This window comes from Ctenopharyngodon idella, chromosome 13 (genome assembly GCF_019924925.1).
Source record: "Ctenopharyngodon idella isolate HZGC_01 chromosome 13, HZGC01, whole genome shotgun sequence".
Lineage (NCBI taxonomy): Eukaryota > Metazoa > Chordata > Actinopteri > Cypriniformes > Xenocyprididae > Ctenopharyngodon > Ctenopharyngodon idella.
In genome coordinates, this window is record NC_067232.1 from 33,120,335 (window position 1) to 33,145,982 (window position 25,648).

Consider the following 25,648-nt stretch of genomic DNA (forward strand, 5'->3'; position numbering starts at 1 on the left):
GGGCATGCGCAGAAGGAATCGTCAGTGGAGCGCGGAGGCGGAGTCGCAGTATCAAACTTCCGCCCGGACCACTGCGTCATCATTGATTTATTTTAAATAGACTATATAAATTATACACAATTTAAAATTCTACCTATAAAATAATAGGCTATTCTGTTTCTAGAGCAATAATATTTTTGAAACAGCAAATTCAGTAGATAAACTCAATATAATATGCCACTAGAAACAACTCTAAAATGTCAGAAACGGTCCTGCCATTTTAAATAAAGTTGAACTAATGTTACAGGAGATCGATTGCTGTAGACAGTGCTCTATAATTAATTACAGTAGGCTATTATTAGTTTTGTCCTGCTAGTTATTATTTTATACCCATAAAAATAATTAGTAACTGCCAGATAACAATCACCTGCTTTTTCCCATCATGGCTAACGTCAGGTGTGTTATCTTAACTAACATTTATTAATTCGCTTATAAAGCCCACATTTACCATTACCGAAAAAAGTTCAGTGATCCGTCAGAGCCTGTAGGTCGGTTAGGACAGTTTACTGCTGAACAACTCATTTTGTCTGTGTGAAATAACACAGAAATCAAAAATTATTAGTTAGTTATATATCTTCAATCTCCCCTTGAAGCTCCAACAGTCCTCAGAGAAGCTGTCAATCACAACTGTCAATCATGACGACACCCTCCGTTTCTATAGTATCAAATTGCTAGCTAAAATCAAACTTATCACAAAAACGAACAATTGAATATATATCAGCATGATAACTACCTTAAATGACCAAAACCATCTTTCAGAAAATTTTATTTGAAGCGTAATTTATTTTTTTGTTTTGACTCAAGTCCCGTTCGCTTGCATGGAGAGGGCGAGGTTTAGGACCTGTACTGCATCCAGCCACCAGGGGGGCGATCAAAAAGCCCGCAGCTTCACTTTTCAGGACGTATGAGGCACACCCGCTTGAACCCTAAAGAAAATGAGTGGAGTGAACTGAAGAGAAGAAGCACCAACAAGGATCTGTAGAGATTCTGCATGAAGGAATTGTCTCTGATCTCTTGTCAGGTGTTCTCCAAACTCATCAGGCATTATAGGAGAAGACTCAGAGCTGTTCTCTTGGGAAAAGGATGTTGCAATAATTGGGTGCCAATAATTGTGGCCAACGTGAAGTATGAAAAACATTTCATACGTGAAGTATGAAAAACATTTATTTCATAATGAGCTTTTCCCCCATTTTCAATTGTTTTATTTAAATGAAAGCTTAGAGTTTTGTGATTTTTTTTTTTTTTTTTTTTTTTTTTTTAATGTATGATCAAAAGGATAAACAATGCAGATTTATTTTCACAGCCACCTTTGCTCATATTTACCAAGGGTGCCAATATTAGTGGAGGGGCACAATATAAATAAATATACAGGTGCTGGTCATATAATTAGAATATCATCAAAAAGTTGATTTATTTCACTAATTCTATTCAAAAAGTGAAACTTGTATATTATATTCATTCATTACACACAGACTGATATATTTCAAATGTTTATTTCTTTTAATTTTGATGATTATAACTGACAACTAGGAAAATCCCAAATTTAGTATCTCAGAAAATTAGAATATTACTTAAGACCAATACAAAGAAAGGATTTTTAGAAATCTTGGCCAACTAAAAAGTATGAACATGAAAAGTATGAGCATGTACAGCACTCAATACTTAGTTGGGGCTCCTTTTGCCTGAATTACTGCAGCAATGCGGCGTGGCACGGAGTCGATCAGTCTGTGGCACTGCTCAGGTGTTATAAGAGCCCAGGTTGCTCTGATAGTGGCCTTCAGCTCTTCTGCATTGTTGGGTCTGGCATATCGCATCTTCCTCTTCACAATACCCCATAGATTTTCTATGGGGTTAAGGTCAGGCAAGTTTGCTGGCCAATTAAGAACAGGGATACCATGGTCCTTAAACCAGGTACTGGTAGCTTTGGCACTGTGTGCAGGTGCCAAGTCCTGTTGGAAAATGAAATCTGCATCTCCATAAAGTTGGTCAGCAGCAGGAAGCATGAAGTGCTCTAAAACTTCCTGGTATACGACTGCGTTGACCTTGGACCTCAGAAAACACAGTGGACCAACACCAGCAGATGACATGGCATCCCAAACCATCACTGACTGTGGAAACTTTACACTGGACCTCAAGCAACGTGGATTGTGTGCCTCTCCTCTCTTCCTCCAGACTCTGGGACCCTGATTTCCAAAGGAAATGCAAAATTTACTTTCATCAGAGAACATAACTTTGGACCACTCAGCAGCAGTCCAGTCCTTTTTGTCTTTAGCCCAGGTGAGACGCTTCTGACGCTGTCTGTTGTTCAAGAGTGGCTTGACACAAGGAATGCGACAGCTGAAACCCATGTCTTGCATACGTCTGTGCGTAGTGGTTCTTGAAGCACTGACTCCAGCTGCAGTCCACTCTTTGTGAATCTCCCCCACATTTTTGAATGGGTTTTGTTTCACAATCCTTTCCAGGGTGCGGTTATCCCTATTGCTTGTACACTTTTTTCTACCACATCTTTTCCTTCCCTTCGCCTCTCTATTAATGTGCTTGGACACAGAGCTCTGTGAACAGCCAGCCTCTTTTGCAATGAACTTTTGTGTCTTGCCCTCCTTGTGCAAGGTGTCAATGGTCGTCTTTTGGACAACTGTCAAGTCAGCAGTCTTCCCCATGATTGTGTAGCCTACAGAACTAGACTGAGAGACCATTTAAAGGCCTTTGCAGGTGTTTTGAGTTAACTAGCTGATTAGAGTGTGGCACCAGGTGTCTTCAATATTGAACCTTTTCACAATATTCTAATTTTCTGAGATACTGAATTTGGGATTTTCCTTAGTTGTCAGTTATAATCATCAAAATTAAAAGAAATAAACATTTGAAATATATCAGTCTGTGTGTAATGAATGAATATAATATACAAGTTTCACTTTTTGAATGGAATTGGTGAAATAAATTAACTTTTTGATGATATTCTAATTATATGACCAGCACCTGTATATATGTGTGTGTGTGTGTGTGTGTGTGTGTGTGTGTCAGTGCAGCTGAGCATTTAGTCTGCACAGCATAATAGATGGATAAAGACATTTCTTCACATAGAATCCATGTAATTGTTTTAACGCAATTAAGAATTAAATTGTTTTCCAGAGGCATTTTTACCTTCATCCTTCATAAGGGCAATTTGTTCTAAGCTTATCTTGTCAAATTCTTTCATTTAAATAATAAATGCATTTTATTGATAATAGGGCTGTAAGGACTTCCTATTGGCCCAATGACAGAATCCAGTGGCATGGGTGAACATGCACTGCCTGTATGACTTTTACTTCCGCTTCAGTAAAATTCCCTTCATTTATTACAATTTAGTTTAAATTTGATTCTGGCTCTGCTTAACCCTTATGTGTCCTCAGAGACTTCTTTTTTTTTTTTTTTTTCTTTTTTTTTTTTTTTGCCTGTGTTAATGTAAATGGTGTACATTTTGCCAAAAGTGTGTATTTTCATTGGAATTTTAATATTTCACCCTAATTTCCTTACATAAATCTATTTTACACTAGGTACACAAAATAGTTACACTCAGGACCTTGAAATGTCCCCATTTAAACCAATTAAAACTGAACAATTGAATCCCAGTACCATTTAAGCATAAAATCATGATTTTTTTTAGGCTTTCATTCTGTTGGCAAGGCTTCAAATTTTTATTAAATTTTTATTAAATTATTTTCTACTAGATGGCGCCATTTCTCAGGTTTGGCCTATGGAGTAAATTCTTTCTTTTTCCTGTTTTCTGCTTCTGTTGTATTATAGAGCACTGCAGGCTAGTTGAATAAATGATGCAGCTGTAATTGTGTGGGTGTGTTGGTATGTGTGTAGTGAGAAATGTGTGTATGTGAATGGTAGTTTTTGTTTGTTTGTTTGTCTTTATCTGACACTGTACAAAATAATAATACTAATGCATCAAAAGTAATGTTGTTGCTAATCATTGACATATCCAAAACTGTAAGAATCCCCAAAAATTCTGCTTAGCACGTAGTGTATGTAAAATAACTGATATATATATATATATATATATATATATATACAAACCCGATTCCAAAAAAGTACTGTACAAATTGTGAATAAAAAAGGAATGCAATAATTTACAAATCTCATAAACGTATATTTTATTCACAATAGATGTTGAATCATATCAAATGTTGAAAGTGAGACATTTTGAAATGTCATGCCAAATATTGGCTCATTTTGGATTTCATGAGAGCTACACATTCCAAAAAAGTTGGGACAGGTAGCAATAAGAGGCCGGAAAAGTTAAATGTAAAGGCTAAAACTCTATAGGTCAAAAAAGAAGCCATATCTAAACATGATCCAGAAGCGCAGGCGTTTTCTCTGGGCCAAGGCTCATTTAAAATGGACTGTGGCAAAGTGGAAAACTGTTCTGTGGTCAGACGAATCAAAATTTGAAGTTCTTTTTGGAAAACTGGGACGCCATGTCATCCGGACTAAAGAGGACAAGGACAACCCAAGTTGTTATCAGCGCTCAGTTCAGAAGCCTGCATCTCTGATGGTATGGGGTTGCATGAGTGCGTGTGGCATGGGCAGCTTACACATCTGGAAAGGCACCATCAATGCTGAAAGGTATATCCAAGTTCTAGAACAACATATGCTCCCATCCAGACGTCGTCTCTTTCAGGGAAGACCTTGCATTTTCCAACATGACAATGCCAGACCACATACTGCATCAATTACAACATCATGGCTGTGTAGAAGAAGGATCCGGGTACTGAAATGGCCAGCCTGCAGTCCAGATCTTTCACCCATAGAAAACATTTGGTGCATCATAAAGAGGAAGATGCGACAAAGAAGACCTAAGACAGTTGAGCAACTAGAAGCCTGTATTAGACAAGAATGGGACAACATTCCTATTCCTAAACTTGAGCAACTTGTCTCCTCAGTCCCCAGACGTTTGCAGACTGTTATAAAAAGAAGAGGGGATGCCACACAGTGGTAAACATGGCCTTGTCCCAACTTTTTTGAGATGTGTTGATGCCATGAAATTTAAAATCAACTTATTTTTCCCTTAAAATGATACATTTTCTCAGTTTTAACATTTGATATGTCATCTATGTTGTATTCTGAATAAAATATTGAAATTTGAAACTTGAACATCATTGCATTCCTTTTTTATTCACAGTTTGTACAGTGTCCCAACTTTTTTGGAATCGGGTTTGTATATATATATATAACAACAGTAGCATTATGTAAACAAAAATGATTTTTGTTCGTTTTTAGATTGATGCACAAGGGTTAATCTGACTACAATTTCAAATGATTCTAAAATTTATACTGTGATTATTAACTTAGTCTAGTTGTGATTTGGATATTTGATTATTCTTGTATTTTCTTAATCTTTAATTATCCGTTCTTTAGGGACTCAATGTCTAACACCAGTGTTGTGCCGAATTTCGACTCCCTCCCAAATTATTACCCCCCTCTTTTAAGTTGCTACCCTCTGCCTAATCCTAACCTCACCCCTAATCTAAACACCTCCCCCACACCTAATCCTAAACCTACCAATACTAGGGGGGTAATAATTTGGCGGGGGTCAGAATTCGGCACAACACTGGCCGGTCGCGGATCTCGCCAGTCTGTTCTTTGGCTGGGTGCACACTGTACGATTTTGGCCATGATTTGGTCATCTGAAACAGATTTTGAAAATCTTAAAAAATTTCTCTGATCTTAAAATCTGTAGTCTTTGGTCATTACTTTGACATGTTCACCAACAGCCAGTTAATGACCAGTGATTCATCTCCGACAAAATTCTGGCAGTATCAGAAGATTTGGCGCACAGTCCTGCAGTGTGACTTCTCCTATGACAAACGTCAAATTGACTTTTTTTCAAGAGATTTTTTTGTTAGCCACCATTTCGGTCCCGCGTGTAATGCAGCTCACAGTCACCGAACGTGTATGGGTTAATGATGTAAAACTCCGGATGCGCACGTCCGTTTTTAAAGCGTCTTGACTATCGTACAGTCTCACATACTGTAAATGACATACTGTAAATGACAGCTGAGATCCCAGTGTGACATGAGGATCATGTTTGTACAGTCTGACAAGCAACAATCGTAAAGGACTATTATAAATTGCACAGTGTGCACCCAGCTTTTGACAAATGGTCTTTTACCTAACTACTTAACTAATACCTTTAAGTTGGCTGCCTCATGCTTGCTCATAACAAAAAGTGTAGTTTTCTTAGTCGCATTCAAGCAACTTGCTAAGTCCATGATAGACCAAAATCAAGGGCTATGTTTACACTGCAAGTCCAAATCCGAATGTATCCGATTAGAATCTGATCTAAATTATTGCCTGTCCACACTGTGCATCGCAACTGTCCAGATCGGATTTGTCGCATGGTGCTCTTATGTTTTCCACAATATCTGCATTTGTTTCTATGGCAATGACTTTGCTTTGGTAGGCATACGCCAAAAACAACAACAACAACAACAACATGGAGATCAAGTGATCCCATTGGCACAATTTACTTTCAATACATACTCTCTTTAGTGCCTGATTACAATTCCTACAAAATCATGTTATGATAAAGCTGTTTGAACTACGTTATAATGACCATTAATGTCTGTATTAGTTAGCTTATGTACTAGCATAGCATAGATACCCGATTAGCCTTAGTTTATACACGCATTTGCACTTACATGTATTCACAATCATCTTTAATGTAATTACATGTTGAATTAAGTGTTAAATGTCCAAATATATCAGTTATAAAAAGAATGTAATGATTTTAATTTATTCACTTAATTTGCTACTTTTTATTGTTGTTGTTATTAATTAACAGTTTATCAAATGAAATAAATTACGTTCAATTTGTTTTTTGCACTATATGGTAAGCTTTATTTTAAATTAAGATAGTTTGTATGTACTTGGTATAATAATTAACTGTTAGTTGATAGAGACCCGATTTCGAAGGAGGACCCGATTTGTCATGACACCGGCACTTTGCAACAACACAACCTTGTTTCTGCAGCGACTTTCAGCATGTTTCCAACAACGTCTGACATGTTTACATTTTACGTGGCGTGAGAAAGTCACATAAACCACGTGAAATCCGATTACAGACTCCACTTAATCTACTAGCCATAATAATTTCAGAAGAATACAGGCATTAATATATAATAATATAAGGCATTAATATGTGCTTTATAAGTACTGAAAAACAGCCAATATGCAAGCTAATAAGCAGCTAGTTAAAAGTGAGAATTGTTCCCCATACTTAAGTGTTACCGTCACTTTTCCATACCCAGACCAGATTAAAGAGCTGTAAATATTTACTACCCAAATATTATTGGAATTTTGTATTAATATGCCCCAAAGCGTTGCACCTGATTTCGGGGGCGAGGATCAGGGATTAGACTTTAAAGCGACACCACCCATAACAGGAGAATAGAATTTTAATTTTTAAATATTCGTCATGATCAGTTCTACTTCTGTGAAATTGGGACCATTTTACCAATCACACAGAGACATTTAAAATGATACAAAACATAAAAGGGAAAAAACAAGGAATTCACAACATATATCATATGTAGTGAATAGACATTAATAGTGAACTTTCAGTGACTCTACCAATCAACTGAAACTAGTATCAGTAAAATCCATCATTGCAATGCAGAGGTGGCACAGAAGCTGCATCTAAAACTAGTGGTAATTTCCTCAGCTATTTTTTATTCTTAGTCCTGTGTCAAAAGTACTTTTTAGTTTATATCAAATTTAGTCAACCTTGTGCTGTTTCCGTTTAGTCAAGTTTTAGTCGACAAGGGCTTGGTTTCAAAGACAGGGCTTAGATTAAGCCAGGATTAGGCCTTAGTTCAATTAAGACATTTAGTAGCTTTTATAAACGTGCCTTAGAAAAAAAAAAAAAAACATTACTGGTACATCTTGAGACAAAACAATTTCACTGACATATTTTAAAATATGCTTTCAGTTAAAACTGCTCAAACATGCAATTTAGTCTGGGACCTTTTCGCCTTGTCAGTGAAACTGGGGGTAAATGTCTGAGCATTTTGTCTAGTTTTAGTCAATGAAATATTGAATAATGAAATGTACATTTGACGAAAGTGGTCCTAACTGAATTAATGTTTGTTACATATTCTGATTTTAAAAAATCAATCAATAAATATGACTCCTAAAGTTGCTAGAATTTTGGTGCTGTGTTTGTAAAAAAAAAAAATCATGGCATGCCCTCGACATTAATTAGGTGTCGTTTACAATGCGGGGAACTGAAACCATTTAGTTCCAGATCATTTGTGTTTTATAGATTTCACATCTGAAAGAGAGGCGTACGCTCGTTTTCTGTGTGTACGTTCATTCTATGAATCACATGTACGCACATCTGAAAAATGATCGTAAGATCAAATTTAGGACGGTTTCTGTGCAACATTTTATAAATGAGGCCCTTGCTCTCTACATTATGAAAACAAGAAGCTTCTCTCAAAAATTGAAAGAGTGAAAATCCTAATTAGAAATTCCAATAATTCCAAATAACATTACAAACATAACATAACAAAAAACTTTTCTTTTTTTTTTTTGCATTTATTTATTACAAGTGCATTCAGTCAAGATCCATGTTTGGATTTATTACAGTTCATCGCTGAGAAGGTTTGATCGCAGATTTAGGCATGTGCACATGGTTGCCAGATTGCAAGGATTAAGTAAGTTTCTGGGCAGAAAATGTATCTTTTTAAGATAAAAGCTCAGATTGGGGGATTTAACCGCTGGCATTAAAGCTCATAGTAGAGGCTTGTTAAAAACAGTCTGTGATATTTTGTCTCCTCTTTTTACTTTGACAAAATCAAAGAGAGAAATCTGTAACGTTTTTATTTTTTACATTTTAGTCTATGATATTCTATGTTGATATAGAGTGGTGCAGGGATGATGTAAATTTGTAGGCCAATCAGCAGTTAGCATCACACTGGTTCCCTCAACAAAATCCCAATAGGATTTCTCCATAGGCTTTTGGATTATCACAAAAAAAAAAAAAAAAAAAAAAAAAGCGCTGTGATCAACAAAAGTTCATGATATTTACGTTTTGTTGATCAAGATAATAAACTTTTATGAATACAATCACCAGAAGTAAAAAGCTAAAGGTAGGCTATAAACAAACTAAACCATGGTCCCAACATTACCACCATTAAGCTTCCACAACACTTTCAGTTTTAATCTAAAAAAACATTTTTCCCTTAAAGTTTGAGTTAGAATAGTTTGTAAGATCACGATTATAAGCACAGTGAGGCTGTAAAAGTAGACTGAGTTTACCTGTTCAGCGTGATGACGTTTAATGTCCCCGACAGCCTCTGTAGTCCCACTTTTTAGCAACCACCTTTTTCAAGACACGAGTGGGATAACAAGTGTATTTTATGTCATAGAATAAAACATTAAAGTGTCTTGAGCTTGTGCTCACCACAGACCTTCTTTTAGCCATTTAACAAAAAACCCATTGACTTCAGGCGATGGAAACAGAAGTGCTAAAATGCTAACTCGTTTTCGGGTTTTGGCCTACAAAAATGCATCATCCCTGCACCAATCTATAGTTAACTAAATTAACATTAATCTGAAGTGGCATTTAATGTATTTACACAGACTGTTTAATGCAGCTCAGTGGTGATATGAATGAACATCGTTTATTATCCAACATTTTTTGACAAGTTTTGATAAGTATTTAACCAGTTTTGTAATTTTTTTAATTTATATACTAAATTTTGTACTTAATATACTAAAAATTCTTCTTTAGTACTTCTTAAGATAATCTTAAGAACATCTAAGTGTACTCAACTGTGCTATTTTGAGACACCATGAAATATGAACTAAAATGTGCTTTTATCATACTATCTCTGTATTTAAAAAATGTATTTAGTTACCACTTGTAGTACACTTGAACCCATAGTATATTACAAGTGGTAATTCACAGCACCCAACACCCCCCACCCCCGTCACTGGGACGGTATCCTTTCAAAAGGTTCTAATATGTACCATTTAGGTAATAATATGTACATTTAAGGCACTAATTTGCACCCTTTAGGGGTTAATAAGGTACAAATGTGTAGAGGGTGAATTCAGGGTGATTGGGACACTTTTTTCCATTGAGATGACTTGGAAAAAGTGTCCCAATCAACCTGAATTCACCCTACCTTTTGAAAGGGTACTGCCCCAGTGACAGCTTTATTCTCCATTTTATTCTCAGAATAATCAGCCCCCATGACAAAACATACAACACCGGTTTTAAATCAGATAATGTTCTTGTAAGATATGAAATTCTTCCTTCTTCATTTTTTATTTAATTATTTAATCTGTCACCAGGCCAACACCATTCATTGCTATCTTGTCATAATGTTGACCAAGTTTGGTGAGAAATGTATGAATCCCCTTGAAGGAGAAGAATAAATAAAAGTGGCAGAATCCCAGTTGGAGGATCTTATGTTTTTAATATTGAAAGTTGTCCGGCTTGTTGACTGTAGGCCAGGGATGGGCAACTTCGGTCCTGGAGGGCCACTGTCCTCAGAGTTTAGCTCCAACCCTAATCCAATACATGTGAACAAGCTAATCAAGGTGTTCATGATTACTAGAAGGCTACAGGCAGTTAAGTTTTTCAGGGTTGGAGCTAAACTCTGTATAATAAATAACAGCTATGTAAAATGTCCCAGGCCCGGGACCTTTCTTCCCCTTCACTGCCGTCATTCCACTGGACTCGAGACCGGTGTGTCGCACAGGTGTCCCTCATTAGCATTCGCTCAACCGTCCTCGTTCTACTCCCACGGCTCTCGGCCCACCCTGCTTCCAACCACAGTAACATTAATAAAACTTTAATACTTTAGCTCATCCATGAACATGATCATGATTTGCAGACGTACTCACTTTACTGCAGGTATTTGGAAATCTAAGCAATTCTTGCCACTCGCCGTTCTCAAGTGAAGGATTTGGATGTTAACTGGTGCTCTTTAATATGTTAATGACATTAATTAGGCGCCATTTACAACATGGAGATCTGAAACCATTCATCTGTGCACAATTTCACGATAATTTGCGATTTATAAATTTCACTTCTGGAAGAGACGCGTATGCACGATTTTTGTGTGTACGTTTGTTCTCTGAATCACACGTACACACATTTCAGAAACGATTGTAAGATGAAATGTAGGACGGTTTCTTCGCACTCTGGTTCCTTGGTTCAATAACCCGTCTGGGCATGCTTATTGGCTCATTTGGTGCTTCACAAGGAGCTTGTGTGCTACTTTGAATGTGTGTCTTGCGACATCAACCCAAAACTAACATTTGATTCTGTGAACCGGCTCGACCGGTTACCGGCTTAAAAAACAATTTGTTCAAGAATCGAACATCAATATTCCCAGCACACTCTGCTCACACTCCCTGGACTCTAATCAGCAGCACCTATTTCCCAATCACTCTCATCAAGGACTGCATCTAAGCTCAACCTTCAGACAAACACATGGTCTGGGTATGTCATTGTTTAGGCATCAGCTTAAGGCTACCTTCACCATTTACCTGTGGATACTTGCCTTGTTGCTCCTACATCTGCATCATCGCCTTTGATCCCTCCCCCTGTGTGGTGTATTCACCCCTATTGCCCAGCATCTTTGTGAGCTTATCTGTCCTGCAATACAGAGAACTGTAATTCTTAAGAAGTGTTTCCCCTGTGTGCTCCATCATTTGCTACTCACCTGCTCTTCCTGTATATCCATTTACCTGTCAATAAACCACATCATTAAGTTCATCTTCTTCTCTAATGTCTCCTTCTCTGAGTCCTGTGACACTAATGCAAAGTAATGGATTCATTTAATATATTTGGGTTGAAACGCATGTATCCTTCTCAAGAGTCTGTTCGAACGAAGTTCCTCAGGGTTCTGTCCTTGGACCCCTAATAGTTTGTATCTACTGTAAATTATCTTACAGAAGCCTGTCCAGATTTAAAAAATCCAATTGTATGCAGACGATACCATAATTCACATGAACGGTAAAACTAGAGACTAGGTGGTGCTTAAGTTATCTTCTGCAACAACAAAAATCTCTGACTGGCTCACTCAGTGCTGTTTAATGTTAAATGTTCATAAAACTGCATACATGTTTAGTACAAGTAAAAAGAGTAGAAGTTCAACATGATATTTTAGTTAATGGCAGTAAACTACAAATGATCCCAGATTTTCAATACCTTGGAATAATTTTTAACACCTGGCATTTGAAAAGCATGTTTAAAAAAGTCTTGACATCATTCTGATCAAATTTGAAGTGATTTGGGTAAACATAACCTAGATTTCAAAGCCTATTGTAAGTGACGCACTTGTGGCAATTGGAATTGTTGTAAATATGAGTTTCCTAATCAGAATTTGGACATGAATACCCTCTCAAGTCGTATTTACTACTGGAAAACTCTGAGATCATTTTGAAAGGTTATTCGAGTTTCAGAGTTGGGCGAACCATAAACTTTAAACATGGCGGAGGGGAGAACGATCACTGCTGTGACTGATATTCTTTATTAGTTTTTTCCACATCAGCTACTTTGCCTTGTCTTGTTGTTAAGGTAGTCCATACAGTATTTACATATATGAATAACCATTTGAAGCATATACACAGTTAAAATAGCATAAATTTGACCAAAATTCCAGAATCATCAGCAAGCTGGCTATCGGTGAATGTTTATATCGTAAACTACATTTTAATCAAAATTAAATATTTTCAATGCATTTGGGCTTTAATAAGATTTCCCCTAGAAATATTCTTATTCTTTCTGATAACAAATCACTTGAACGCGATGAGCTCGTAGTCACAACTTCAGAAGTGGGAAGTAGGAAATTTCTGATAGCACGTGACGCTTGGTGTTGGTAACATTCCCGTACGACCAAAATAGCCAAAATTTGCAAAATTATTTTGCTCCAAAAAATTTAAAATAAACATGCTAACATTGTCTTCTATAGGCTATTGTGCAAGCACACTCTGTTAACATCGCATAACATTTATTGTCTCATGACCATTTATATGGCCTTTAAAGCAATGCACCTAGATGGTATTTCATTATCCAACATTTCTTCTCAAATCAGAGTCAAAAAATTTCCAAAAGTGTTGTTCCCACTTGTCTCACTATAGGGGAATGTACATGATTCATTAAACATTATAGGCTATTTAAATGACTTTGAAGTTAACCAAGCAGCTCCGGCTCCGGGGGGTTAATAAAGGCCTTCTGAAGTGAAGCGATGTGTTTGTGTAAAAAAATATCCATATTTAACAAGTTATAAAGTAAAATAAATAGCTTCTGCCAGACTGCCTTCTGTATTTAACTTACGAAGAAAGTGTAACGCCTCTAGCAGTTCAAAACGCTTACACTACGTCCCACACCTTCCATATTTGAGTTACAAAACAAGCGTAACTGACATCAGGGTGATTATTAATATAACTCCGATTGATCATCTGAAAAAAGAAAGTCATATACACTTGAGGGTGAGTAAATCATGGGGTAATTTTCATTTTAAAGTGAACTAATCCTTTAATAAGGGTTACCTCAGCAGGCACATCTTAACCTTTTTAACTCCCAGTTACAAGCAGCTCATTCATTATCTGATCATCATGTACTGGATTCACATAAGCACAGATATATCTCACACAGCACAGGACGTCCCGCATCAGAGGTGTTTTTAAATGACGCTGCATCAAAGTGTTGTGTTTAGAGTAAACACAGATAAACACAATGTTATCACTCTGTAGTGCTGAAGATCTCAGAAATGTGAGCAGTGACAGAGATAGTGAAGGGCAGCTGTCTCTGTCATCAGTCTGGCTTCACACACCACAGAAGTGTCAACAGTAGGAAGTGCTGGTGTTCTCATCGATCAAAGTGAAACTCTTGCAATCATCAACGTTAAATCATCCAAGCATTAAATCTGCTTGTTACTTAAAGGCCCAATATGTAAGATTTGTAGATGAAAATATTCAAAAACTACTAGAACAGTGTTATATAATTTGTGTACTTACATTATCTCAAATGTTTCCAACGTTTAAATCCAGAGAAATCAGCAATTTTAACCAGGACATGAACCGTGTAACTGCATCGCCTGTCACTGACATCATATCCGTGCCTCGATTTCCAGATTTACTTTCAAAGAAACCATAGAAACAACAAAGACGCTTTAATATATTGTGTTTTATTAGGCAGGTGAGCAATAATGGATACATTTATCAACAAACTGATCATTGTTATACAGCTCAACACGGTTAGTTTTGAATTGTTTTCTTGATTTACTATGTTTTACCACGCCTCAGAGACAACACTATTTTGTCAGGTGGCTAACATTGCATAATCAGAGAGAGCTTTCTCCATCATGCATTTTATAATTAATTGCATGTCATTTAGCAACAGTCATTTAGACATCCAGCTTTTATTAAAGGGGACATCGGATGCAAAATTCACTTTTCAAAATTCAAGTTTGGACATAAATGTGTGTTGGCAGTGTGTCTACACAACCACCTTATAATGATAAAAATCCACCCAGTGCTTTTTTTAATCCCCACAAATCATAAGCACTTTGTCAGATCAAGCTGTTCACAGATTCTTGGCTAAGTGACGTAAATTTGCACAGGCTCCTCCCACGACTGTTGACCATTTTAGCATAGACCTGCCCTGAGTGAGCGCAGGTGTAGACAAGAATGTCTCCAAACTGAGGCGTTTTGTTATTGGATATAAGAATGAACATAGCAGTCGTCCTTTACTCTCGAGCCGCTGAAGACGCAGTGGATTAATTTTGTTTTTGAAGGGAATGCGCTCCCGGATCTACCTATATGCATTTATGTCTCCCTGACAGCAAAATAGTGTCGGCCCAGATCTGGCCCACATCTGGTCCGTGTGTAATCCACAAGTTAGTATGATGTGGTGTGTACCAGATGTGGGCCAGATCTGGGCCAAACTATGTTGCTGTCTGGGCTGCGCTAAAAAGTTTATGTTTTGCTAAAAAGTTCCTGAAGGATGGATCAGTTCCTCCAGAAGACGTGAGTAATGTATAGGTATAGGTTTTTTTTTTTGAATCTTTGCAAATTTCCTTTCCTAATAATGTGCTAGTTAGCAAGTTCCACGACAAATGCGGCTAAAGTTAAAGGCCAGTTCACACCGCACAGATAAACACCAACAAACATGTTTGTTGGATCAGGACGCAGCCTCCGAAATGAGACGCAGCCAGTGTGATTCCCCTGTCGGCATCTGTTGCCGTTGTTTGGAGTTTGTTTTCACCCGACTGAACATGTTTAATTGGCGTTTGTTGGGTCGGGGAATGTCTGAGCAGTGTGGTATGATTTTCCAACAAACTCTGACGTAATCTGACCTGGCCACGAACTATTGCTATGATGATGAGCAAGTCCCCTGCAAAGACTGCTGTTTGATCGCGCCGGCGCCTCACGCACGCACAGCAAAGCGCTGCAAACGTGACATCGCAGTTTGTTCATTATCAAAATAATACAGTCGAACAAACATATGTCGTCATTTCTATTTAGAACCTTCTCACTGTAATTCATAACTGCATGTTTATAATGAACAATGCATTAAGGTGATTGTCTTACAAACTGTGTACATTTTATGTAAAGATAACATGGTAACACTACAATAAGGTTTATAAAGGTGTTAGTTAATGACTAACAAGTATTTTGAGCATTTATAACTGCATAAATAAGAATGGTGAGTTCAATGCAATACCTGCCAAATAGTGTTTACAGCCCGCCCGCGGAAGATAGGGGTGGGGTGAACAGTAGCTCATTATCATTTAAAGGGACATGCACTGGAACAGCTTGCTGTGAACAGAGCTGTTTTTGACGAGGTAAAAAGGGTGTTTTTTTTTACACAACCATTAAGAAATTTTAATCAAAGTATGTTATAGACTTTTCATGAAGACCTTAAAGAATCATACTAACTTGTGGAAAATTGGCATCCGATGTCCCCTTTAATAATATTCTAATATCGATCTAGCTTACTGCAATGTGCAACGAGTGTCTCAACAGGTGTGACGTGAGTGAGTCACATTAACACAACTTTCAAAACAGTCAATAGTATTTAGTATTATTGTTTAAAATAGCGCTGTGTTACCCCACATATGCAATGAAAAGAGCAGAAGTGATTGACTGCAGCATAATAAAAGCTCAGATGTTCCCGAGGCCGGTGTGAATCACAGGTGTCTCTCATTAGCGTTCGCTCCCACGGGCCACGGCTCTCGGCGCGTCCAAAGCTTGCATATTGTGCCTTTAAATGGTTTTATTTTAACTGCTCTGTATACACCAATAGATCAGTTTTATTCATATTACATAATTATGCAACTTTAAAAAAAAAAAAAGAATAAATAAATTAAAAAAAGTGTGATGTGAACAACAAAGCAGGGTTTATCAGTACAGTTGTTGAACTAAATAAAGCAAAGCCTGTTGGAGTATGTTTTACAAAAAAAGATGTGTTTAACTATGTACTTGTGTTCAAATTAATTGTTTGTTACAATGTAATTATTCTATTGTACTATTGTAAAACACTTGGGCTGCTAATGAGGTAACAGGTAAGGTTAGGACAGGTTTGGTGGTATGGGTAGGTTAAGAGTGGGATAAGGGAAGGTCAACAGTGTAATTATAGATGTAATCACTGAAATGAATGCAGCTGTAATTACATGCAGGTATTTTTAAAGTACAGTATAAAAACATGTATGTACACAATAAGTGCATCATATCAAATGAATTATTTAAATGTTAGTTCGTAGAGATAGAAGACAGTGAGTCTGTCTACTTCAAAATGTCTTGTTTAATTCAATGTGTTACTTGCTGTTTCTTTGTAATTGTTTGTGAAATTTACCTGCAATTTCTGAGTTAATTTTTTTACACCAATTTGTTTTCAATGTATATGTGACTCTTTGTTCATTGTTCATTCATCACACGTCATTATTTGTTTCTAAAAGTATCCCAGGAGATAAGACTGTTTACACTTTGCACACTGTGTGTATGGGTGTGTTTGAAACACGTCGCCCTTGCGTATCCACAACAACACTATAAAAGACCAAAAGTTCAGATTCCAACAGACATTTCAAAGGAGCTGGACAACAGTGACACAGCATCCCCAAAACACAGATCCACAATGAAGGCCTGGTTCGTTCTGTTGCTGTTGCTGCCTCTCTGCATGGGTAAGTCAGAAACTGCTTGCATTTCTTGTTTGATAAATCACATCAGATCGTTTGCTGTCCGCTGAAGGAACTTTGTTGCTGAACTTGCTGAGAATAGATGAAATGATGTGGATTTTTACAGCATCAGCTGGTTTTTCTCTTGCACACTCTCTTTCTTTATATTACTGCGTCAAGTTTATTTGAAATATTGCATGTTACTATAGGTGCTGCTGTTTCCCCACAATCCAAAAACGGTCAGGTCAGGTGAATTAATGTGATATTACAACAAAGTAATGAAAAACTGCAGTGTAAATTCAAAATTTCACCATTAAGTATTAATCAGTATGTATGTGTATACACAGAAACATGAATGTAAAGTGTGACCATTAAGAGTTAAAAATGTAATAGTTAAGATGATAAGTGGGGGAAAAATGCCATAGTAATTTAGGATAAACACTACTGTTCAAAAGTTTGTGGTGCGTAAGATTTTTAATGCTTAGCAGGAAACTTGGAATTTTTTATTGCCTTTATAAATCATCATAATTTATCATTCGAAGGGCTTAAAAACTCAAAATTCATCCTGTGAAAGCCGTTTTGAAATTGGACATCACGTCACAATGGAAACGATACTTTAAACCCTTTTAGCGGCTCCAGTGTCATGTTTCATATTACAAAATTTACTGCATTATTTTATAAGCAAAACTTTTTCTAATTTTGACAAAATATATCATTGGAAAGGTCTGAGATACAAGGTTCCATATTTGGTGAATGTTTTGTGATAGAAGTGATATTGTGACAGAAATGTATTCATTTGTGACAGGAGGACAATTCAATGGAGAAAAATTCAATGGAGGATATTTTTGGAACAACGGGCAAACAAATTCTCATAGGAAAATACATTTTTGCGATATCAACTTGGAACACAACTTGGTTAGACATATGGCTTTGATTTTATAGCAATTTTAGAGACCAGTTTATTTTGATATTTGTTTATTTGTTTATTTCAATTTACATATAGTTTAAAATACAGTACATTTACCTTACAGTAAACTTAAACTTCTATAACTTTTATTTACACTTTCATTTTTTCAGGTGTTTTCACATTAATCTGCCGAGTGCTTCTTTAAATTGAGCTCAACCTTAGGTCTTAGGTCATGAATTACAACTATTTAAGGTCGGATAGTACATTTTTCACGTCTATGCGTCTTATTTTAAAATTCTTTGATTAATAGAAAGTTCAAAAGAACAACATTTATTTGAATTTTTTTTTTTTTTTGTAAAACAAACCTTTGAACATCAGATTAGCTTATTTACATCAAGAATAATATATTCCTGTGGCATGGTACAGTGTTTATTTGGTATTTTAATGTAGTAACATTGTTTAAAGTCTGAAACCTTCCTGACATCATTGTACAGTTTTGATAACAAACTAAACAAACTAAAGGTCCATTTGTCTGTTTGTGGTGCAGCGGATTATAACATCGAGTGCTATGGGGAGGATTTCCTGATGGTGAGGAACATGGTGCTGTACTGCAGGAGTAAAGTTCCTCAGGCCTGCTATACCAGAGGTAAACAAGTGCGCAGACTCAAGGGCGGCTTGATTCCGCATTACACAATCAGTGCAATCAGAATGGAACGATTTCATCACAGTGTGACTTCTGTTGGAAACATCAAAGTTGTAAGGGAGATCAGGGGCAACTGTAACATTTTAAAATGTTGCCATCTTTATAGAAACACTTATATGTACCAACAATAATAACACCATTAAAATATTTCCATTGAGAAAGACTTGATCATACTATTGATGATCATACTATTGAAGTCAGAAGTAATGGTTGAATGGCAACTGTAACTGTATCTCAAATAAAAACACCTCAGAGTAATGATCTGCATCCCTGTGGTCCTGATCCTGTAAACTGTCAGGATCACATGTGTTTAAAGCAGAAATCCTAGGGAGATCCTTGTAGTGTGCGCTTGTAGTGCAATACAAATCAATTTTTCTTTTCAAAAAACTGTACTTGCAGAAAATATTAATTAAATAAAAGGCTGCTTAAGTGTACACTTTGATGAATGTTTCTTAACGCACATATTGTAAAGCATGTGTAAAGTGCTTTCTTATAATTTTAACTGTATTCTGTTATTCAATATTACATTTAAAGTTAATATATTATAAATGTGCTAAATTGCAACTTAATCTTTAAATGTGTAATTAAAAATATATTTAAATAGAAATTACATATATTTTGGTTTACCATCAGTGTTTATCAGTAAATTCAGCAGAAAACTTTAACCATATTTCAAAGACAATAGAATGAAATTACAAACAAAGATGTACTTCTAAGTGGATCAGTTCAGCTAACTTATTATCAATTTAAACTATAATGCATTTTCTTTTAATAGTAATTAACATGCAAGTAAGTGTCCAAAAAAACATTACATTCAGTTTGGACTCAATTAAAGTATATTATTTCCATAACAAGTAACTAAAGTGTACCTTTTCACAATCATATTAAATTTTAACCAACAACCCAGTGTACTAAAACATCAACTTCAAAGTCATCAAAACTTTGAACTACTGAAAAGAAAAATCTGATTCGTCATCGCTCTTAACTGATTTTAGGACATTAATCGCATGACAGTTGCCCTTGGCCTCCCTCTACTCTAGATATTTCAAACACATCATCTGGGAAAAGGAAGATAATACTGTGATACAAATTTGAAACGTTCCAAATCTTCGTTAAAAATGTGACATTTCTTCCACAGGGACTGGAGAGAAAGGCTGCGTCAGCGTGGAATTCTGTCAAAGGAAAGGCTGGAAATGCTGTCATGAAAACCGGTGCAACGCTTGATCCTGCTAACAGCCAGCTTCCTTTATCCTGTCATCTTCATTTACATTTTATAATTAACACCAATGCAACAACATGAAAAAAAAGTAGGAAAAAAATCAATTATGATAATTAGACTGTGAGTTTGTGCTCTTTAATGTAGATAGAAATTGTCTATGTTTACATGCATGCTTATAATACAGCATGACGAAATGATATTAGTCATCCTGAAATCAATAAATCAAGGTTTATTTGTACAGAAGAGAACAGGCAGTTTTTCTGAGTCAGAGAGAAATGTGCACACAACACAACCTCACTCTGTAACACTGACTGAAGCAATCACTAAAGAACATAAACATCATTCAAGGTCTGCAATGTTGCTTGTTTACTGGTCCAAACTTCAAAGTTTACAGGTACATCAAACATTTTTTTTTTTTTTTATGTCTGTTTAATTTACAGCTGAGGGGTCAAGGTTTGGCTGGAATGACTATGAAAAAGTATTTTTCTCCATTGACGGTCATTCAAAATTAGCTGCATATTACAATTTTTGTTTTTGCAAGCAACGTGTATCATAAATTTTAGTTACAGCTACTCGAGTGAAAATCTCAAAGGGCACAAAGCACATTAACACTAATTATGATTCATGAGTTCACACTTACATACACTACCAGTCAAAAGTTTGGAAACATTACTATTTTTAATGTTTTTGAATGAAGTCTCTTAGGCTCATTAAGGCTGCATTTATTTCATAATAAATTCAGAAAAAACAATAATATTGTGAAATATTATTACAATTTAAAATTATGGTTTTCTTTTTTAATATAGTTTAAAATATAATTTATTCCAGTGATGGCAAAGATGAATTTTCAGCATCATTACTCCAGTCTTCAGTGTCACATGATCCTTCAGAAATCATTCTGATATGATGATTTGATACTCAGTTATTATCAATGTTTGAAACAGTTGTGCTGCTTATTATTTTTTTGGAACCTGTGATACTTTTTTCAGGATCCATTGATGAATAAAAGGTTAAAAAGAACAGCATTTATTCAAAATATTAATATTTATTCTAACAATATAAATCTTTACTATCACTTTTTATCAATTTAACACATCTGTGCTGAATACAAGTATTAATTTCTTTCAAAAAAAAAAGAAAGAAAAAAAAAAAATGACTGACCCCAAACTTTTGAACGGTAGTGTATACTGTTACAAAAGATTTTTATTTTAAATAAATGCTGATATTTTTTTTTACTTTTTATTCATCAAAGAATCCTGAAAAAGTATCACAGGTTATAAAATAATATTAAGCAGCACAACTGTTTCTAACATTGATAATGGAACTGAATGCACTCCACTCGTGTTAATTAGGTTATCTGAACGTGCTCCTCCCAAACTTAGTCAACAAAACATCATAAACTGTAATTAATAATTACAGTAATGGTATATATTATGACGTAGTTATTATAATTATTGCATACATAATATTCCGTGATATCAGGGGCGGTGTGGGGTTTGAGTTTACCGTGGCTGCATCCAAAATTGCATACTTCCTTAAGTACTAGATAGTAGGTGAAAAACAGTATGTGACATAAGAAACAGTATGTGACATAAGAAAGTACCTGATGACCTACTACTTCCACTGAGATTCTGAAGTGTGCATATGAGGCCACAGGAGAGGATTTGTGAATGGCAGTGAAGCGACGTAACTGATGCTGGTAGGTCACGTGATAATGACAGCATGATAACTGTAGTAAATCCGGATTACATTCATTCTACACACACATACTATATAGAATGTACTTTTTTAGCGGTCGAGAAGTAATTACATACGGTGGCCCAGTTGTGCACAACACAACGAAATTAAAAAAACAAACATAAGTTCACAACACAACGAAATCAAGCCACAACACAACGGAAATGATCCCGACCACTAGGGGGCTCTCAGAGCTCGGTAAAGTTAGTTTTCCTTGGCACTGTTCTATAAAGTCGACAGTCTTACAAAGATATCAATACCATGATTAGTTTTAAGTATGTAACCACTGTATATCGACATGAAATATTAATTCAAAATCAACTACTTGCTCAATAGCTTCATATTTATACATGTGAATGATTTAAGGGAACGTCTGCCAATTCCACCAAGTGGTTAAAACGAATAATTTGTATTCATTACAATTACTTTGTTTAACATTTAAAAACAGACATGTCCAAATTCCAAAGCTTGTTAGTTCCTGTCGGTAAGACTGACAAGCTTTGGAATTTAAACATGTCTGTTTTTAAATGTTAAAAGTAATTTTAATCAATACAAATTATACGTTTTAACCACTTGGTGGAATTGGCAGACGTTCCCTTCATCATGCGCCGTGGTAGCGCGTCAAATCATTCACAGGTATAAATATGAAGCTATTGAGCACATAGTTGATTTTGAATTAATATTTCATGTCGATATACAGTGGTTATATACTGTTGAAACTAATCGTGGTATTGATATCACTGCCGACCCTAGAGAACATTGGCAAGGAAAACTAACTTTACCGAGCTCTGAGAGCCCCCTAGTGGTCGGGAGCATTTCCGTTGTGTTGTGGCTTGTTTCCGTTGTGTTGTGAACTTATGTTTGCTTTTTTAATTTCGTTGTGTTGTGCACTACTGGGCCACCGTAATTACCTATTCAAAATAAGTACCTACTCAAGAGAGTATGCGATTTCAAATGCAGCCCTGGGTTGTGAAAATAAGAAAACAACTATTGTAGACTTCTGTGGAAACAACAGTGGTGTTGGACTTTATACTGACACCTACTGGTGTGGATGTAGAAACACGCAAAAGCATTTCTTGCTGAGGTTTTCGGTTACACATGCCACTGTGGAAATACGCTACACACAGGTGCATTTGTCGCCCATGACCAATTTATAACATAACCAAAGTGTTGAATTATAGTGTGTTAAAGAGCTAACGTAATATTCAGCTGATCATGAGTGTACACTATTTTAAACATTTGTCAAAAGTATTTTTTTTAATTTAGGTGTAAAACATTAATGAAAGATCTTTAAATGGATACATTTCTGAAGGCGACTCCAGAAGAAAAAACACAACAACAGTTTTTAAAATGTTTCTTTATTTTCTAAATTCTTCAGTATTTTCTGCCCATTGGCAGGAATGCATAAGAGACAGATTGGCTCAAACTTTGTCACAAGAAAAAAAAAAAAAAAAAAAAGTTTTGTCTTTTCATATTTCGTTAACATCATTGCATCATTTGCATAATCAGGATCATCATTGTGGTTTTCATAACGGTCATTCTTTTCATCAAAAAAAGTTTAGCTTTTTCTCCGCACCTTTATTCGTTGAGTATATAATCAAACACCCTGCAAACAGCAAAGCATTTGGAAGTCCAGAACTGTTCTCCAACATTGTAGACACAATCACCAGCTGGGAACCTAGACCTGGATGTTTGCATTTCCTCTCTCTCCCCGTGTAGGTTTTGGAAATTAGCTCTTGGATATTAGCAGATATAAAAACATCTCAATGGCAAATGGCAATACATTGATATCAATGGTTTCTGTGTAGCTTCACTCTTGTGTTTTTGGATACTCTCTCAAAATACCCAAACCCTTCACCATTACTACTTCCAACACACCATTCTTTTCAAAGGGAAATCATCTGTGACATTCAAAAATCATTACTGTAAGCAACGCTCCATTCGGCTAACCGCTTTCAGATAAACGAATATGTTCTTGGAAGTGAAAAGCCCTGGAGTCTCCAAACCGAGCGACGCCGGCCACAGCGCATCTGAACTCATGCCACAAGGCGAACAATCCCTCACTTTTCTCATGGATGAAAACAAGCTCCTAAATCTCTAAATAACATGAAGCATTTCCCTTGCATTTCAGAGCACTGCCCTCCCCACAAAATAGTTATATACATACAGGTACACCGATATATACACAATAAAGCCAGCCCTGAATGCAACAACAAAGATGGCAACAAAGGTCTGTGAAAGAGTGACACACTCGCCTGCAACTTGTGTAAAGATTCTGAGAGTTTCCTTTTTGATTTCAATGGTGTGCTGAAGTTTTAAGAGGCCAGACGTTCAGGCAAGTGGCCCCAAAAGTATTTCGATACTTAAGTCATACTAAAAATGGTCTGAATGCCATTACATTAGATGCATTAATATGAATCATCGCTTTTCTGAGGCATTTATCAATGACTTTTCATCAGCTGGTGACTTTAGTGGATGTATGAGAATCACAAACGCCACTTGTATTTACTTGACACTTCCCTAACTAATGCTTTGAAATTCATACATTTTAAGTGTGACTTAAGTGTATAGGACAAGACAAAAACATTAAAAACAACATGGAAGTCCGTGGACAATCTAACTAAGGCAATCTCAGTGAAAACCTTCCCACTTGCTTAAAAAACAGGAGTAGTCCATAAAGCGTACATAAAAAAGGTATAAAAAGTTAACTGCAGACCAGCTGAGGGGCGTTCAACTCACCGTCTACAGCGCAAATGTTGCATAAACACACCAACACCACAGAAACAATCAGGTATCATTCCATCTACCCATCTAAACATTGCTAAAGCCATCTAATCGACTATTACATCCATTTCATGCACTTTAAAATCACCTGGATCAGACACATATGAATGTGAGGCAGTTGAGTCTTGACATCCTTCAATACTGAGTATCTGAATGCTGATGTGTATTGTATTATACACATCACAAGATTGTCATTCTTTCACAATAAAAAAGGAAGGAAACCCAAATGACTGTAAATGTGTATTTGTACCAGGTTTCTCAATCCCATACGCCAATACAGCATCCTAAAATCTGAGTGTGTAAACCATGCCTTTGTACACAGAGACTGCACATACAAAGCATTTCAAGCTGGTTTGAGAGCTGTTTTAATGTCTCTTCTGGTGTAATATTGATGATTTAGGTTCTCGTTCATCAAGCAGCACTAGAGGAATCTGTTTCAGCAGCTGCGCTCACGTTTCTTTGATATTGATTCTTTTTCTCTGAAATGAATTGCTTCATCCCGTGATACTGAAGCACGTAAAATTCACAGCTCGTGCTGTTTAATCTTCATTGAGCTTCTTTTTCTTCCATATTTCCATGCATTGTTAAGGGAAACAAAAAAAGCTACAAAAAAAGTACTGTAGCAGTATCATGGAACAGTGTTGGTATCATATGGTAATACCATGGTATCTTTTTAAGGAGCCCCTATAGGGACATGGTGATGGTATAAAAAAAAAAAAAATTTAGATGGGAGGAAAAAAGCTAAGTTTCTTTTCTACATATATAGTGATACCATACTCAAAAACCATGATATTCCATTCTGTCATTGTCAAAAAGTGGCCCAATTTACCTGAATTAGCCCTATGGTATGAATAATACCATAATAATACCAAAAACAGTATTATCATGGTACTTTTTTGGCGCTATTTTTGTAAGCATTACAAAAAGGAGCGGGGGAAAACATTCTTTTTTCCTTTGACTTTCTCTCTTAGACTCTCTCCAAAAAGAGTGATCCTGAGAAAATGTGAGGAAGAGGGCGATCACCCTTCAGCGGAATGAAAGAAGCGGCGACTCGCGCACATACACACTCACGCACG

At 36.2% G+C, this 25,648-nt stretch overlaps 1 protein-coding gene across 1 annotated transcript; it reads left to right on the forward strand.

Moving 5' to 3' along the window:
• Positions 1-17,064: 17,064 nt before the first annotated feature.
• wu:fj16a03 (uncharacterized protein LOC335475 homolog) lies at positions 17,065-20,393 on the forward strand. Its single transcript, XM_051916222.1, has 3 exons — positions 17,065-17,228; positions 18,677-18,775; positions 19,971-20,393. The coding sequence occupies exons 1-3, from the start codon at positions 17,183-17,185 to the stop codon at positions 20,054-20,056; spliced, it is 231 nt and encodes a 76-aa protein (XP_051772182.1). The 5' UTR covers positions 17,065-17,182; the 3' UTR covers positions 20,057-20,393.
• Positions 20,394-25,648: the final 5,255 nt, after the last annotated feature.

What these genes read in the sequence shown, in the direction of transcription:
- wu:fj16a03 (XM_051916222.1), top strand. Translation starts at nt 17,183, where the DNA reads ATGAAGGCCTGGTTCGTTCTGTTGCTGTTGCTGCCTCTCTGCATGG. An exon ending in GTTGCTGCCTCTCTGCATGG is followed by an intron (nt 17,229 to 18,676) that starts GTAAGTCAGAAA and finishes TTTGTGGTGCAG; the next exon opens with CGGATTATAACATCGAGTGC. An exon ending in TCAGGCCTGCTATACCAGAG is followed by an intron (nt 18,776 to 19,970) that starts GTAAACAAGTGC and finishes TTTCTTCCACAG; the next exon opens with GGACTGGAGAGAAAGGCTGC.